This window comes from Lepidochelys kempii, chromosome 17 (genome assembly GCF_965140265.1).
Source record: "Lepidochelys kempii isolate rLepKem1 chromosome 17, rLepKem1.hap2, whole genome shotgun sequence".
NCBI classification, from domain to species: domain Eukaryota; kingdom Metazoa; phylum Chordata; order Testudines; family Cheloniidae; genus Lepidochelys; species Lepidochelys kempii.
Window position 1 is genome coordinate 17,949,476 of NC_133272.1, and position 16,404 is coordinate 17,965,879.

The following is a 16,404-nucleotide window of genomic DNA, read 5'->3' on the forward strand; positions in this document are numbered from 1 at the left end:
TTAACAATATGTTTGGGGATTGGGTGGGGGATGGGAGATCCATTCAGAAATAACTAATTTGTACATTTGACTTTCCCATAATAAAGAGATGGCTAAACTCCCATCCATCCTGGAGCTTTTTTTTTTTTTTTTTTTGAGAGCTGGTCATTAGAGGGTAACATCACTAACATACAAAAAGTCAGCGTGTTATGCCAGGGTGTATGTCCCCTGGTCAGTCCTTCTTTTAAAATTAATATTAGTATATTAGAACTAGGTTATTTTTTGCCTTATTTCTATTTTCAAATAAATTTAAGGGGACTTGCAAAAATGAAGGAAAAGTTGAAGAGTCATGATTGTAGGTGACCAGCTTGAAGTGCATTAAAGGGTTGTAATTTTCAGTGGCTGTTCAACTGCCTGAAGCCTTTAAGGCAGAGATACTCAATAGGTAGACCGTGGGCCAAATCCAGCCTGCCAGATGCTTTTAAGTGGACCCTTACATCTTTTTATTTATCTTCATTATTTTCTCTGGAGTCTGGACTTTGACCAAGAAATGTGGACCTTGACCATCTATACTTGAAGGTTTCAGAGTAGCAGCCATGTTAGTTTGTATCTGCAAAAAGGAGGACTTGTGGCACCTTAGAGACTAAAATTTATTTGAGCATAAGCTTGGTGAGCTACAGCTCAGTGAGACAGCTACAGCTGTAGCTCACGGCAGCTTATGCTCAGATAAATTTGTTAGTCTCTAAGGTGCCACAAATCCTCCTTTTCTTTTTGCCTATACTTGAAGGTATCTCAAATTGGCATCCACAATTGCTAGTCACTTTTGAAAACTGTGGCTACGGTTACTCTCTCCTGCAGCCTACACTTGCTTTGTGCTGAAATCGGGTGTTGGCTTTTTGCAGGAAGAAAGAATTCCTGGGGCTCAGCCTTCACACCCCTAGGGTACAGCGGCGGTGGGAACCAAGCTCAGCGGCTACCTGTGTGAGCAAAGGCCGAAATGGAGACAAGGGGATGGGATTAGGATGCGTCCACTGCTTTCCTGGGCCTCTGGCTCTCCATGGACGCTGTGGGGTTAATCGTTTAGGGAAGATTATGTCATGTGATGAAACCTCCAGGAACAGGCCCAGCCACAGTTGGGAACCCCAGGGCGCAGCTGAGCGAGCGGCTGCCGGAAGCCTTTCAGGCAGAGGTTCGCCCTAGGTAGCGCGTGGGCCCACTCCAGCCGGCCACGCGCTCTTAAATGGAGCCGCGGGGCGGGGACTCTTGGCTCCATTTGTACAGCGCCTCGCACGCGGGGCTCAGGGGCGCTCCCGCCCCACCCAGGCCGAGGGGTTGGGGGCGGCGGCGGCTGCCCCGGGACCCGCCCCCAGGCCGTGCGCACGCGGCGCCGAGGCCTACCCGCCCCCCCCAAAGGGGGGAGAAACGCTTCCGGGTGATGACGTCTTGCCCTTCCGGGGGAGGGGCCGGCGCCTGTCCTCTGCTCCCGCACGTGCCGCCGCCTCACTCGGCCTCGCGCTCCCGGCAGGATGCTGCTGGCCCGGGCCCTCCGCGCCGCCGCCGCCGCCCTCCGCCCGCTGCCGCCGCCCGCCCCGCTGCTGCGGCGGCCCGCGGCCCTGCTCTGCGACGCCCGCCCCTTCACCCGCAGCCTCTGGCTGCTCCGCGGGGACGCCGCCGGGACCCAGCGGCCCGGCCTCCTGCGGCCCCAGCGGGCCCCTCCCGCCGGCGTGTCCTGCGGCTGCGGCGGCCTCCACACCGAGGGTAAGGGCGGGCCGCGGGGCGGGGGGCCCTGGGAGAAGAGCGGGGTTTCCTAGGCCCGGGGCGGGCCCGTCCCGCCGGGTCCTGCCTGGCCTGGGCGGTCAGTGCGCAGGTCACACGCCCCGGCGGACGCTCCGCTACCGAGCTGCGGCCCGGGGCGGCGGAGGGCCCGGGCTCCCTCCCTCGGAAGATCCGCCGCCGTGAGCGGCCCCCGTGTGTGTCCGGGATGTTCCCTGCCTGGCGGCGGCGGCCTGCGCTTTCCTCCTGGGCTCTCGCTCGGCCGCACTGCGCAGCTGAGAGCCGGTATGGGCCCTCGGGGCGCGACCGTGTCCCGGGGCTCCTGCGTCCTCCGCATCCCAGCAGTCCCTAGGCCCAGAGTCTCCTGGGCATCCAGGTGCGGGGTGGGGGTGGGTGGCAGATGTCTGACTCTAGCAGAAAGAACAGGAGGGCTTGGGGCACCTCAGAGACGAACCATCGGGAGCTACAGCCCACTGCATCGGACGCATTCAGTGGAAAATACAGTGGGGAGATTTATGTACACTCCAGCAGAACTGGGAGTTGGGTCTGTGGGACTCTGGTCCTGTCTTTGTCACTGGCAAAATGTGTGACCTTGGGAAGTCACTTAACTTTTCTCAAAAACAGACTCCAAGGAGAGACTGCTGAATTGGAATTAATTTGCAAACGATGCAATTAACTTAGGCTTGAATTGAGACTGGGAGTGGATGGGTCATTACACAAAGTAAAACTATTTCCCTATGTTTATTCCACACACACACCCCCCAACTGTTCCTCAGACGTTCTTGTCAACTGCTGGAAATGGCCCACCTGGATTATCACTACAAAAGGCTCCCCCCCCCCCTTCCTGGTAATAGCTCACCTTAAGTGATCACTCTCCTTACAGTGTGTATGGTAACACCCATTGTTTCATGTTCTCTATGTATATAAATCTCCCCACTGTATTTTCCACTGAATGCATCCGATGAAGTGAGCTGTAGCTCACGAAAGCTTATGCTCAAATAAATTGGTTCGTCTCTAAGGTGCCACAAGTACTCCTTTTCTTTTTGCGAATACAGACTAATATGGCTGCTACTCTGAAACTTAACTTTTTTCTGTTATGTGTCAGTCCTGTGTCTCTTCTCCCTCCCCAACCCCCTTCCCCCGCGTTAACTTCAGCAAACCCAGTGGTGAAATAAGGATAATTCACCTGCCTTATGGAAGGGGTTTATGAAACATAATGTTTGCAAAGCAGTGTGAGCTCCTTGGGTGGATGGTAAAACAGGTATTTATCTGTATTGTAATCAAGTCTCAGTCATGGAGGTACATTGGGATTATTACCCTCTGACTTCACACTTAGGCCCTGTAGGGCAGATTCTGATGCCTGAGGTCCATTGTAGTCACTAGGAACCCTGCTTAAGACTCCAGTGATTCCATCCAAGTTCTTGTGCTCACTTCATTAATAATTTAGGTGCTTTTTTCCTCGTGTATTGTACCTGTATCAATACTTGTATGTATTGAAAGAACAGCTTTTAATGTATTTTAGTAAAGACTTGTTATTTAACTCTTTGTACAGAACTTCAGCCCCTTTGGCAAATTACGAGCTCTTACACGTCATCACTCTGCACACACTTTAATTCTTTGCCCTCTTCAGTATAGTGCTTTTCAGCTGAACATTATAAACTCTTTTATGAACTAGTAGGCCTTGTAACCTTAGTATAAGGTATGTGGTATTACCTCCCCACCATCACCATTTTATACCAGGATAAACTGAGGTACACAGACGTTATTTGGTCAAGTCAGTGACTAAACTAGAAATAGAATCCTGGAGGCCTAACTTCGTTTTCTCTTCTAGCCGGTAGGGAACAATATTTCTCTAACCCAGGTGTTTTAATATTTTCATCTCTTTTTATTCCTCCCAGGGGACAAAGCATTTGCAGAGTTTCTGATAGATGAAATTAAAGAGGAGAAGAAGATCCAGAAACATAAATCCCTGCCCAAGATGTCTGGAGGGTGGGAGCTAGAAGTGCATGGCACTGAAGCCAAATTGTTGCGGAAAATAGCTGGTGAGAGGTAAGCGTGAGATGGGTTTTTTCGCAGAGCTGATATTTGATCTTGTCAGTGAACATAAGGACTTAGTTTAAATTCCAGTGAAGCAGGGTAAGCACGTCTTGTCCATGATAGATGTTGTGTTAATGAAAAGCTATTAACTTAGTACTGCTTCCCAGTGTCACTTTGTGCTGTCATCCAGGCCAAGTGGAGATTACAAAAGCTTTGAAGTCACTTTATTTTTCCATCCTGTAGGGCAATGTGGTATACTCTGCCATTGTCGCTTGCCCTGTGTCTTCTCAGGATTCATGGCACCATTTCACTCTAGGGGGGAACAGGAAACAAGATTTTAACCTAGTAAACTGAGAATACATTCGTTCATAAATACAGGGAATTTATGGGGTTTAAACTTTGTGCAGTGGTCTTATCTTAAAATTTATCCTTAAGAGTAGCACACCATACGAAGTGCAGGGGAAATTCAGTGAAGCACATAATGTACTTCAGGCCCCGTTATTGACATCACAGATAGAATAAGCACCTGAAACTTTGTGAGCAGGAATAGAGCCGTATCAGTTGTTCAACTAGTGTGGCTTTTATCTGGTATTTAATCTCATCCTCTTGTTATGTTGTGTTGAAGGATTACAGTTACATTCAACATTAACAACAGCATTCCACCAACATTTGATGAAGAGCCACAAGAAGGACAGAAAGCTGATGAACAGGAGGTAAATGTACAGCCTTTATGTACCCTTTCAATAAGTACACTGTAGTAGAGCAGGACATTAGGCTTTTGCCTGGTCTACCATTTAACTACCCTCTCATTGCCATATCAAAGGAAGAAAGACACCTGGTAGGCCTAAAATGTGCCCATACAAGAGGATCCTTTGTAGCTAAGATGAAGGGACTCAGATGTTTGAACTTATGGCTACCTTTGCAACTTGCTGTGATGAAGTACAGTTAAAAAAAAATCTCAATCCATAAATATATTCACACACCCCTTGATCTTTTATAAGGTCATCTATATTTATGGTGATGGTGGGATTTAATCAGCCGGTATTACAGTAGTTAGTAAATAGTATCACTTACCACTTTTAAAGTGAGTGATGTGATGGTTTTGAGGTAAAAACTTGCTTTGCTGTGAACACCGATATTGGACATATTCAAGGAATCTCTGTAGTGTCTTAAAAACAAACCAGTTTGAGGTTTGTAGCAGTTGGCTTATGCACTACCTGCTTTTCCCACTGGTCTTCGTGTAGAAAGTAGTTACCTAGCATAGGTGGAGTCCAATGCTAATGTGATGTTCTTCTTACTTTTCATAGCCTGAACTTACATCGACTCCTAACTTTGTTGTAGAAGTAACAAAAGATGATCCCAAACAGACTCTTGTGCTTGACTGCCACTATCCTGAGGATGAGGTAGGTATCATGATTTGGAGGAAGTGAACCACTGGTAATTATGTGTTGAGAGGGACAATGCACTCTGATTCTGTACACATTATCCTCTTGACTGTGGCATGATTTTGCCATCATCTTATTCCTCTTGTCTGATCAGGCAAGATTTTGCTGTACAACATATATCATCTTCCATAATCTATACACAGTCCTATTACCATCTTGTTCAGTGCGACACAATAAAAGGTTTTAAGTGTTTGCAGAGCTGGGAAGTTCCACTCCACTCTGTATATCCAGATCTCACTTCCCTAAGTATAGCTGCTTGCTTTCCTCTGTTCTAATAGCTTCTGCTGAACAAAGTAGGCAGAAGGAAGTGAGCAGCAATCTTTTGCAGTGTACCGTAACTTGAAAGACAGCAATTCAAAACTTATAAAAGGAAATATATTTCTACACAATGCATAATTGACTTGTGGAATCCATTGTCACTAGGTGTCATTGAGACCAAGAGTAGTAGAATTCCAAAATAAGTTAGACATTTCTTCTGCTGAGAACATTGCAGTTGCATTTGACTTTAAAAAAAAACAAAAAAAAACACCTTAATAAAATCCTTAATGCTTCATAGTATAAGCCAGACTCTAGTTGACAACATTTAGGAGGAATCTTCTTCTTGGGATATTCTAGAATTGTCTATTAGAAGATTTTGTACATTTTCCTCTGAAGCAACTGGTACTGGCCACTGGTCAGAGACAGGATAATGGGCAACAAATAATGGTGGATTGATCCGTTATGGCAAATTGTGTGTCTTTGTGCAAGTGTCCTTACCACATGTACACAGCAAGAGGCGAACTAGGGACTCCTAAGTATGTTAATAAGCAAAAACTGCAAGTGTACACAGCTTTACCATGTGTCAGTCATATGGTGTTAGGCTCCATAGCTTTTACCATCTGAATAACGTTCCTGATCCAGAACGTAATGGCTGAAGGTGCTCTCCAGTTTGGGCAGTTCTTCCTCACAGATCTCATTTCTTGTGTCAGATTGGACATGGGGAAGAGGAGGAGAGTGACATTTTCTCAATTCGGGAGGTCAGCTTTCAGCCCACTGGAGAATCAGACTGGAAGGACACCAACTACACTCTCAGCACAGACTCTCTTGACTGGGTAGGTGCAGCTAAAACCCGCGTAGCACACTAGACTGCATTGGAGCTTAGCTCAACTCATCCCACTTGATTATCTCTCTAGATGTTGATATAGTCACCAGGAACCCTGTCCTGGGATTGCTTCTTGGTGAGGAGCTCTCTTTGAGAAGGAGAGTCCAGTGGTTAGGGTCCTTGCTATTCCCTACTTCTGCCCCAGGCTTCCTGTGTGACTTTAGGCAATTATGTACCTCAATTCCCTATCTGTAAAATGGGGATAACAACACTGCTATCCCTTGTAGGGATGCTGTGAAGATGAATATAGATCTATGAGGTGCTCAGATACTACTGTGATGGGGGCCATTTATGTACCTAAGATAAATTGAAGTCAGTGAGAGGTCTGCAGGCTCATCTGTAGAATGGACTGAGTATCTGTTAGTGAAATTATCCCAGTTGTGTGAAAAATTGACAGATGATTTAAGGTAAAGTTAGCAGACACTCATGCATGTTCTTCTGTCTGTGTGTTACTGGCACATTTTATTATGCATATTTTTGTGTATTTACCAAAAACCTCACCAGGCACCTGCTGATACCCTCTAAATGCCAGTGATTTAACTGGAAATCCATGTTGGAGGAAGGGTTCATATGTGCAAGTCCTTTTGCAGGCTCAGGCCTGTATCAAGAAGTGTGACTCTCTGGTTGGAACAGTCCTACTGATAATGCCAGAGGTTGAGATGCTGATGGTTAGGTTTGGGTTTTTTTAAAACATACACAATCAGATTTGGCAAAGGGGAAGGTCTTCTACATCCCTGGTTTGCATTTACTGCTTAGTACAAAATGTGTTCTTTGGGGGGGAATTATCACACAAGTCTACTTGCAACTCTAAAAATACACGAATATGAAAAAATGCAATGTATAATTTGGAAAGGAACTGAATCTTAATTGAACAGGTCTGTACCTCTGGTACCAGTCTTCTGACCATGCTGGCCAGACAGTATTGAAAATAACTTGTGTCCAAACTTTAAATACACAGCATTACAAAGAAAATCTTGGATGGGATAAAAGGCTTTTTGGTGATGCAGATGGTCTTCAACAGACTTGATTTACTAGCTTACATTGTCATCACACCATCTCAGTATTAGTTGGGTGCAGTTTAGTAGAAAATAAATGTGATCCATCCATTAGAGGTCTCCTTTAAATCTTGCTCCTAGCTCAGGCCTGCTGTGAGGAAGGGAACGGATTTTATCCATTTTGGGAAAAGACATTCACTTCTTCTGAGTGGAAAATGAAATACAAAAGGGCATTTAAAAGCAATGCTTATCTATAATAATCCTTTGTTTAATAATTTCTTGCAGGCTTTGTATGACCACTTAATGGATTTCTTGGCTGACCGAGGAGTGGACAACACATTTGCTGATGAGTTAATTGAGCTCAGCACTGCACTGGAGCACCAGGAGTACATTAGATTCCTTGAAGACCTTAAAAGCTTTGTCAAATGTCAGTAATGGGAAATTAAAAGTCAAAGCCTTTAACCATGGATACCCTGTAGCAGTGCTCTTACCCGCAGCTGATACCACCAGTAAGTTTAAAACTTCGAAGTGGGATAAACCCATCATGGAAAACAAAATGATTCTCAATGATTGCATTTCAAATTTAATTTATGTTGCAGCCTGGATTTTAAGTTTTATGTCATTCTCACACCCTTTTGGGTATTTTTGTACAATTAAGAAACATGATATAATGACATGAAGAATAAAATCCGCTCAAGAAAAAAACCTTTCTTTCTGCTTTACTGTTGCTGGTTAAGAAGTGGTGTAAATTGGTCAGAGGCAAATACTTAAAGTCACAGATGCCTTTCTGCCGGTCACGGGGAAGTTGAGTTCTTAAAATTTACAGACTGCATTTTATTTATGGTAGTCTATAAAATATTACTGTTAAACTAATTTGCCTTAACACAGAAGGTGATTGAAGGCAGGAGGGGAAGCATATTGTTTCTAGATGAATAGTTCAGATCTTATCCAGACTGATGACAGAGCTGCCAACACTGACTTTCATCTTATAGGAGTTGGTTTCTCAGGCCCCTTCCTAATGGTTAGATACCCGCGTGACAAATCTTGCAGGCAGACTTGTGCATTGTGAAGATACCTCTCCCTTGCCCCTATTCCTCATTTTTGGATAAATAATTGGCATCAGTGGATTCTAAATATGATGTAGTAAAACTAGGCTCGCTGGATTAATTTGACTGCACTGTTGAAAGGAAACTCTGATGTCAGGAACTAGGTTGAGTTCCTGACAACTTGGAAGGCCCAGCTCATATTGGTTAATGTTAAGCATGCACAGACTCTGTAGTATTTCAGATGAGCACTACCCTTTATCTGGTTACTTAACATTTTTTATCAATGTTTGTTTTCCTTGACATGTTAAAATATTCTATTTCTAGTATCTAATCTTTCAAATACATTGTTTAGTACAAGTTAAATAAACATAGGAACCCTCCATCCTTGGGTTGGGTTTTTCATAACCCAGCTGGCAGCTCAATTAGCTGTACTTGCATGAGTTCTTCTATATGCCAGCTGTTTAGCTCACTCAGTCAACACCAAATCAAAACTACAGTGATCTTTATTTAGAATGGTTGGGGCTGATGTGCTATAACTGAAGCATTTGAGATCAAGAGTGCATCTAGGTTGTTTTGTTTACCCTTATCACAGTCCTGTTGAAAACTACCAGACATATTCCCCAGGAGCATGGATCTGTCACATCAGTGATTCTGAAAACATAAGATGTGACTGCCCTACTCTGATAAAGAGGGCACTACTGTATCATAACTGTTACTTTAAAGTACTACCCTATACACACAAAAGGAAGTGATAGTTGAGTTTTTATGTCATTTCACATTTGTCACTGCATGCTAGTCATAGCTTGTGTCTGGCTCAAGGTTGAGGTTAAAGATGCGCTATATCACACTTTCTATTCACTTGCACATATGCTTTTACTGTTTGGACCTGGTATGTATTAAAGCCTTTCCTATGATAAAGGTCAGGGGTTCAGCTGTAGTAGCAATGATAGGGACATTAGAGCCCGTGAGAGGGGAGACTTTAGTGTAATTTTTGTAAGTGCCAGTTTGTCTAAAATGGTACCTTTGTTCTTTGTGTATGTTCACTTACATTTCACAACTGAAATTTTCCATCAACTGTGGAGCAGGCACCTCCTGCTCTAAAGTATGTCACATGTAACTACACAAGCTGAGACAGGCAGAGCCCCTTCTGTTCTTTCTGCAGAACAGGAAATGAATGAAAAGCTAGAGAGGCAGCAGTAAGTTATGGGAAGGCTTGTGCTGACTTCAAGATTGTGGGGAGGCTTGCCTCATATGAACAGCCACATCTCATTTCAAATATTTATTCAGCTATCAAAAGTGCAGATTAAGCCAATATTGCTTGATATCCAGTATTAAAGTACAAAATTATATACAGTTAAATATAAAAAGAAAAGATGTGCAGGATGCCATCCAAGTTGCTTAGAGGCTGAAGGAAGGATCTTACTAGTGTATTCTTTCCATAGAGAAACCCCAGCAGGGTTGTAGTTACAGGAGGACTGTCCAAGAGTCACAGACCTTTAGAAAAGAAAGGGCCCAGTCACTTACATGTATAGACTATACAACAGTAATTGTAACACTAGAACAAGGTCAAGCCTCATGGGCACTAATGCTAAGAGGTACCTCCGACTAAGCCTTGGTTTGGTCTGTGCACAGGGAGAAATTCAAGAGGGGACCCTACTATGTCTAAAGGTTATGTTGATTTCAGCCTAACATTTGGGACTTCTACAAACAAGCTTTCAGTACGCTGACATCAAAATGGTTTCACAGCTTGTTACTGAAATGAAAAGTAGTCTTGTGGATTTAAATTTAAGTATTCCCTGCAGTGTTTGCAATCCAACTCTGCCACACTGCTAGTGCGGGAGAACCAGAAAGTAAAACACAGATGAGTCCATATCACTAGGTTGTCTAAGGCGAGACAACTAGAAAAAAGGAAACAAAGATGAAGAGTAATTTGTATTTTAAAAAATATATATTCTTATAAAGACATCTTTGATTTTAGTAAAAGAGCCTGTTTATTCAGGAGATAAATTACTTAACCCAATAGTTCCATTTGTGTTACACGCCATGGGAAACACATACTGCATATCATACATGTAAAGGACAACTAGCCAAATTAGAAAATGGAATGAAACCATACTGTCATGTTCCTCACAAAAATGCCATGTTTTTGCAAACCCAGAAGCTTCCTGAAAGGGGTGTCTGCGGGATGGGGGTGTCAAAGGGGGAGCAGCACAACCTTTAAGTTGAATAGGTTGATTTGTTTTTGCCTACTACATGGAGAAGCACACGTGAATTGGGTGCTTCCCCAAGACTCCCTTGGCAATTTAGACTCACCGGACAGCTCATGAGAAGATTGGTTTCTCCCTCCATTCCACTAGTGATGGAGAACTCAGGATTGTGAAGACACTGATGACCATGTTCTGTTACACTGTCTTCTAGAAGTGACCGGAGCTTCTGTTCTGTCATACCCTGAGACAGAAATAGATTAAGAAACTCATCTTGTGCTTTTAATCTCCCTGCTGTATTTTCCACTGAATGCATCCGATGAAGTGAGCTGTAGCTCATGAAAGCTTATGCTCAAATAAATCTGTTAGTCTCTAAGGTGCCACAAGTCCTCCTTTTCACTTTGCAGCAAGTTTACATAACTCAGAACTAGCATTTCTGACTGCACAGCTCCACATGCTGGATAATTCACTTCAGATGCAAACTGCTCCTACACTGGGTTTCTTCGCCTTTTTTTTATTCTATATGCTGCTTAATAGGAGAGAGAATGTATAGGCTCCTATCTTCTCCCAGGCCCCTGCTGCTTGGTTTTCCAATCATTCCATTCAATGGACTTCTGGGATGGGCTCTACAGGCCACAGTCTGAGAACCACAGCTCTGCACAGCCATCTTCCCATCAAGCTTGTATGGGTGCAAAATAGGACCAAGACAGGGGGGCACAAAAACATGAATGCTCTGTCACCAGCATTCACGAGAGAGGCAACTTTGCCCAGAACTCTGAGGTGCTACAACACTTAAATTATAGTTTACCTGTGCGCTGATGTATAATCCACACTGGCATAAAACCAAATGACTCATCACAGTCAGGTTATTCCTAGAAATAGAACACAATGCGATAACCTTGACTGACAACTAGAAGAGAAAACACTGAATTCCAGCAAGACTGAAGTTAGATTTTGGAAGCATCTCTCACACACCGGATTTGTGCCTTCTGAGTAACTGTAACAATCAAACCCTTACTAGAGAAAGAGGTCTGCTTTTTTTTTTCTCCTCCATGCAAGAGGCCAAACTGCATCTCCAGCCAGAGAATGACTGTCAACTCACTGCAGAATCCCCTGTACCACTTAAGGCTATTTTGATCATCAGCATACCCAACAGTATGCTTCATGCAATGAATGGTATGGAAGAGAGGCATGAAGCTGAGGTGTTCAAGTCATGTTACACACAAAATATGAGGTCTGGCCTTAACTTCTTACAGCATGTTGCTGTTAAAGGCCTACTGAGTTACACAGCTCGCTGCATTCCAGTGATAACTGGATCTCTTCACTTATCTCTCACTTATTACAGCAAGAATGAATGAATGAAGCTAGACTTCATCAGCCAATCACCAGCTGTTACAAAGCATGCATAAAAAGATGTTTAAGCTTTGACAACATCACATACTTGGGTGAATTCAGAAGATCTACTGGCTGGTGAGTTAGTTAACATATAGCATTTGATGACCGGAACACACCTCACCTTTTACACACTGGACAGATAATCTTGTTGCCTGTGTCCAAGCTGTCAAGCATTGCATTGAGGCACTCCTGGTCGAACTGCAAACTCCGTTCATATTCTTCTATTGTCAACTGTTCTGTTTAAAAAAAAACCCCACAATTGTCACTGGCTACTGACCTAAGGCAAATGTCAATATGAAATTGCTATGGCTAGGCAGAGAGAAATCTGGGTTAGTCACTATTTGTAACTTGTCTTTCTTTGGATCAGCTGCAAAAGTATTAGGGGATTCTGACTTAAAATCTTTACTCATGTTGCCCACTGAAAACCTTTAGATGATCCTAATCTAACTGCCTACTACACATTCCATCCAAAGATCTCAAATTTTACAAGCATTAATCAACTGCACCTCACATCCTCCTATTTTATAGATAGGGAAACAGAGATCGTGATGTGTCAGAGCCTGAAGCTTCTGGATTCCGGTTCTGTGCTCAGACTACTCTTATTTCAGAGGATACAAAAGGAGATCTGTTGTGTGCCATTACGACTGTCATTTGGTCATTGACTGCTCACGGGAAAGTCAAATTCGGGTGAGAGGCAAAAATCAAATATTTTATATATTATCAGGTTTCAGAACACTTGTTCTGTATCACAGATAACCTTCATGTTTTCTATTCTTAATGGAAATATTGGGACATTTTTACTTATCCAGCAATGGATCTTCCAACCCTTCACAAGGGAACTAAAGCTCTCGCTAACAGTCCAAGCTCATGTTCTTCGTTGGCCTCTCACACATCCCATGATTTAACTCAACTCTTGGAGTTGTAACAAAGCAAAACTACCAATCACATCCAACCACCTACCAGGATCCCAAAGCATCTGAGATCATGGATCTTTTTAAAAGAGTCCTTTGGAAATCACGTGATTTCCAAACCAAGAAGAAAGTTCAGCTTCAAATAAATGGATGACTAGGATTTCAGGAAGGTTAAAAATGACTCACGTAGGGTATTGGCATGTGTCAATATCAAGAATATGTTTTTTGAAAAGCTACCTTGTGAGATCAACTCTTGTTGGATTTCCTCCAGTACTGCTAGTTCATCGGGGTCCTCCAACACCTGAAACATACATCGATCAGTATTCCTCTCTTTAAGGCAAGTGGGGGAGCATTATTTCACAACATCAGCAGGACAGTACTGCATTAAAACAATCCAGAGTAATCAAACAAGTGACTCTGCTGCCTTTGCAACTAGATAGTGGGAGTTTCCTCAACTTCCATGGGTTTACAGTTAGCAAGCAGAGGTTTCCAGACTCCTTTAAAGCTAGATAGAAGTTTCAAGGAAATACAGCTCCAATCCCCTTTAACGTCAAACCTTAACATTTTATATCCATTTGTAGGTGTGTCATTCTAAGACATTAGACAGATAACACTAATCTTTAAAAACCAGGCAAAAAAACCAACCAACCACCCAGAATCACAAGATTCACATGCAATTGGTGCTGAAGGGAACTTCCCATTCCTAGCTACAAGGGACTGAGTAGCAGTAGCTCCTGATATTGGATCCTCCACTCATATGGCTGAAGCAGCTCACAACTTTGGAGCTGTGCAAATCCTGACCAGCCAGAGGCATGAGATCCTTAAAGCAGGGCATTACAGCTACGTACCTTTTTGGGTAGTGGGGGAGAAGGGTACTAGATATAAATAACAATAGATGTACATTATCTTGAGATGGGAAGCACCTGATTAGCAGAGAGAAGCCCAGAGAGTTTAAAGATGAGCCCTAAAGCAAACAGGCTTTTGAAAGTGTAAGGGCCTGCACATAACAGGAACGATCAGGCCCATTAGAGGGACTGAAGTGTTATAAATGTTAATAATAAATGTTTCTCTGATTGAGGATGGAGATGCAGTTTATAATGTCGTTCGATGGGGAAGCCACGCATAGGGAGTCTCCAAGATGATGCGCAAGAATCCAGCTCACTGACCTGTGACAGCGCCTCCTTTCTCCTGAGGGAGGGCAGGCTGACGTTCACTGACTGCAAGGCCTGCCACTCCTCCTCCATCACCTCCTGCACGAGAAGAGCACCTGGCGCATGGCAGTGCACATTCTCCCCAGCCTGGCGGTATCTATCCAGCAGCTTGGCACGACTGTTTTTAAGTCTCTCCACACAGCGCTTTGAGAGAAGACAAAATAGAGGATGCAGGATTCATTAGCGTCATGCCTCTTCTTTTGGATGGACAACGGGGCAACCAGACACTGATTTTACAGCTCAGGGATGTAACTGAAAAAAACTGAGAAATTACAGGACTGGAATAGTAACATGGTTTTTGAGAAGTCCCAGCTGGAGCAGGTAGGCAGAACCAGAGAGCAGTCAGGCTCCTAGACCATTAGCAGATAGGTCTACAGGAGGCCAAGAGCTCAGGTTTAATCCAGTTTGGCTGGGCAGATGGGATCTCACTTCTCCATTCTGAAAGTAAGTCAAGAGAAACAGCTGTATTTTCTGCCCAGTCTCTAATACACAGGGACCAAATTTTTATGGTGCTGCTATGACAACCCCTATGCGTGTCGCCAGACCTCAACTCAGATACATACTTGGCTGGCAATTCTTTGGCTTTTTCTGGCTAGAAATTACTTGTTCTGCTATCAGCCAGCTGTATATGCTGTCCCCATTCCCTTCTCTCTCTTTTAAGAATAATCTGGAGTTGATGGTAAGGTAGAAGTTAAGTTGGTAGTAGGAGAATTGACCTGAAATCAGAGCCTGACCATATTTATTTCTCAAGGTTGTCCTACTGGCAGTAGGAAGCTAGGAAATTTGTTTTGGAGCCCTACAGGGCTTCAGGCTCACCAGTTGCCCATCAGAACAGCTCCGGTCTCCCCCCACTGCCACTAAGCGCACAAGATCACCATTCAACTCTTCCTTCTAGGTCGCTTTCAGGGTGCCATTGAAAGCAAAGCAGTGGCCAACTTAGATCTGTTTGAAAAGGGTCCTATTGGGTTCTGGGGAGGTTGGCTGATGCAAGCCCACCCATGACTAACGGGCCCTCCCCCCAGCCTAGGGGGAGGAGCCAATGAGCCCAGGACTAAATGATTATGGGGGACAACAGAAAAAAATAACAAGGGCAGGTGTGAAGGTCAAAGGGTCAAAAAAAGGGAACCTGAAGGGGACACCAGAGCAGAGAGCATCCACTGCTCCTCGAAGGTATCAAGGGAGCCGCCCAGAGGCGCTCTGCCTGGATGCGTGAACAGGAGGAGGATTGGAAATAGGCCCCATGGTTGCAGAGAACCCCCTCAGCCAAAACCCTCTCCCTGGTGTGGTAGATGGCCACTTTGGCCATCGCTCGGAGGAGGTTGAAGAGGAAGGTCCTGTGATTTTGTGGGGCCATATATAGGGTGTGCATGCATGAGAAGGTCAGGGGAGAAGTACAGGAGGAGCCGGAAAAGAGCTGCAACCTGGTGCACTTAAGGTAAACGGGCACCAGGGTCTCCCTCACGCCACATAAGGGACAGGCATCAGGGACGGGTGACCCGTGTCAGGTACACGCCCATACTCCTAGCCTCGAAAATGGTGTTAGGGAGACAGCACGGCCCAGCGCATAAACACTGGCCTGGTGAGTCAGAAGCCCTGGGTTCTAGCCCTACACTTGAGCACGCAATCCCTCCGTGCCTCAGTTTCCCGCTCTGCAAGATGGTGCCAATGGTACTGTAAAGTAGCGGTTCCTATTAACGGGTCTCCCCACCCGGGGCAGGGCTGCTCCGCTCCCAGCCTGTGGACATGGGAATCCTGCCACCTGGATCTCGCATCCTTCCCAACCTCGGCCAGTAAAGCACCGGGCCAGGCCCAGGGGAGGGACCCCGGCCCCCCTGCCCTTCAGCTGCAGCCAGCCCGGGGCAGCGGCTGGAGGGATCCAGGAGCGGGGCTCCGGTGGGGGTCGGCCGGCAGCGCGCAGAACGGCCCGCCGCGGGGTGGGGAAATCGTTACAATGTACCCAGTGCGCGAACGCTGGGCTCCCCCGCGTTCTACCGGCGGGGGGGGGGGGGCACCCTTCCCTCACCCGGCGGTAGGTCTCCTTCCAGGGCGGGGCTGCGGCCCCCTTGTAAAGAGCGCGATGCCGCGGCCCGAGCGCCTCCATGCCGCCCGCACAACCCAGCGCAGCCGCGGCCCTGCGTGGTGCGCGCTGGGACTTGTAGTCCCGCTCTGCGCCCCCGCCCGGTGCGCGCTGGGACTTGTAGTCCCGCTCTGCGCCCCCGCCCGGTGCACGCTGGGAGCGGTAGTTCTGAGGAGCCAGCCGGCCCCTG

General features: G+C 45.4%; 2 protein-coding genes across 3 annotated transcripts; one reads left to right on the forward strand and one right to left on the reverse strand.

The window, feature by feature from the left end:
- The first annotated feature begins 1,431 nt into the window (after positions 1-1,431).
- C1QBP (complement C1q binding protein) lies at positions 1,432-9,160 on the forward strand. The gene is made up of 6 exons (XM_073315429.1): positions 1,432-1,737; positions 3,651-3,801; positions 4,415-4,502; positions 5,097-5,192; positions 6,203-6,325; positions 7,656-9,160. Exons 1-6 carry the CDS (start codon positions 1,506-1,508, stop codon positions 7,803-7,805), a joined length of 840 nt encoding a protein of 279 aa, XP_073171530.1. The 5' UTR covers positions 1,432-1,505; the 3' UTR covers positions 7,806-9,160.
- On the reverse strand, positions 2,874-16,292 carry RPAIN (RPA interacting protein). Of its 2 annotated transcripts, XM_073315431.1 has the most exons (7): positions 16,161-16,292; positions 14,093-14,281; positions 13,164-13,227; positions 12,137-12,251; positions 11,429-11,492; positions 10,730-10,864; positions 2,874-9,910 (listed from the first exon to the last, which is right to left on the reverse strand). In XM_073315431.1, exons 1-7 carry the CDS (start codon positions 16,236-16,238, stop codon positions 9,881-9,883), a joined length of 675 nt encoding a protein of 224 aa, XP_073171532.1. In that variant the 5' UTR covers positions 16,239-16,292; the 3' UTR covers positions 2,874-9,880. The 2 variants fall into 2 exon arrangements, with proteins under 2 accessions (XP_073171532.1, XP_073171531.1); XM_073315430.1 differs by lacking the exon at positions 2,874-9,910 and having other exon boundaries at positions 10,392-10,864.
- Positions 16,293-16,404: the final 112 nt, after the last annotated feature.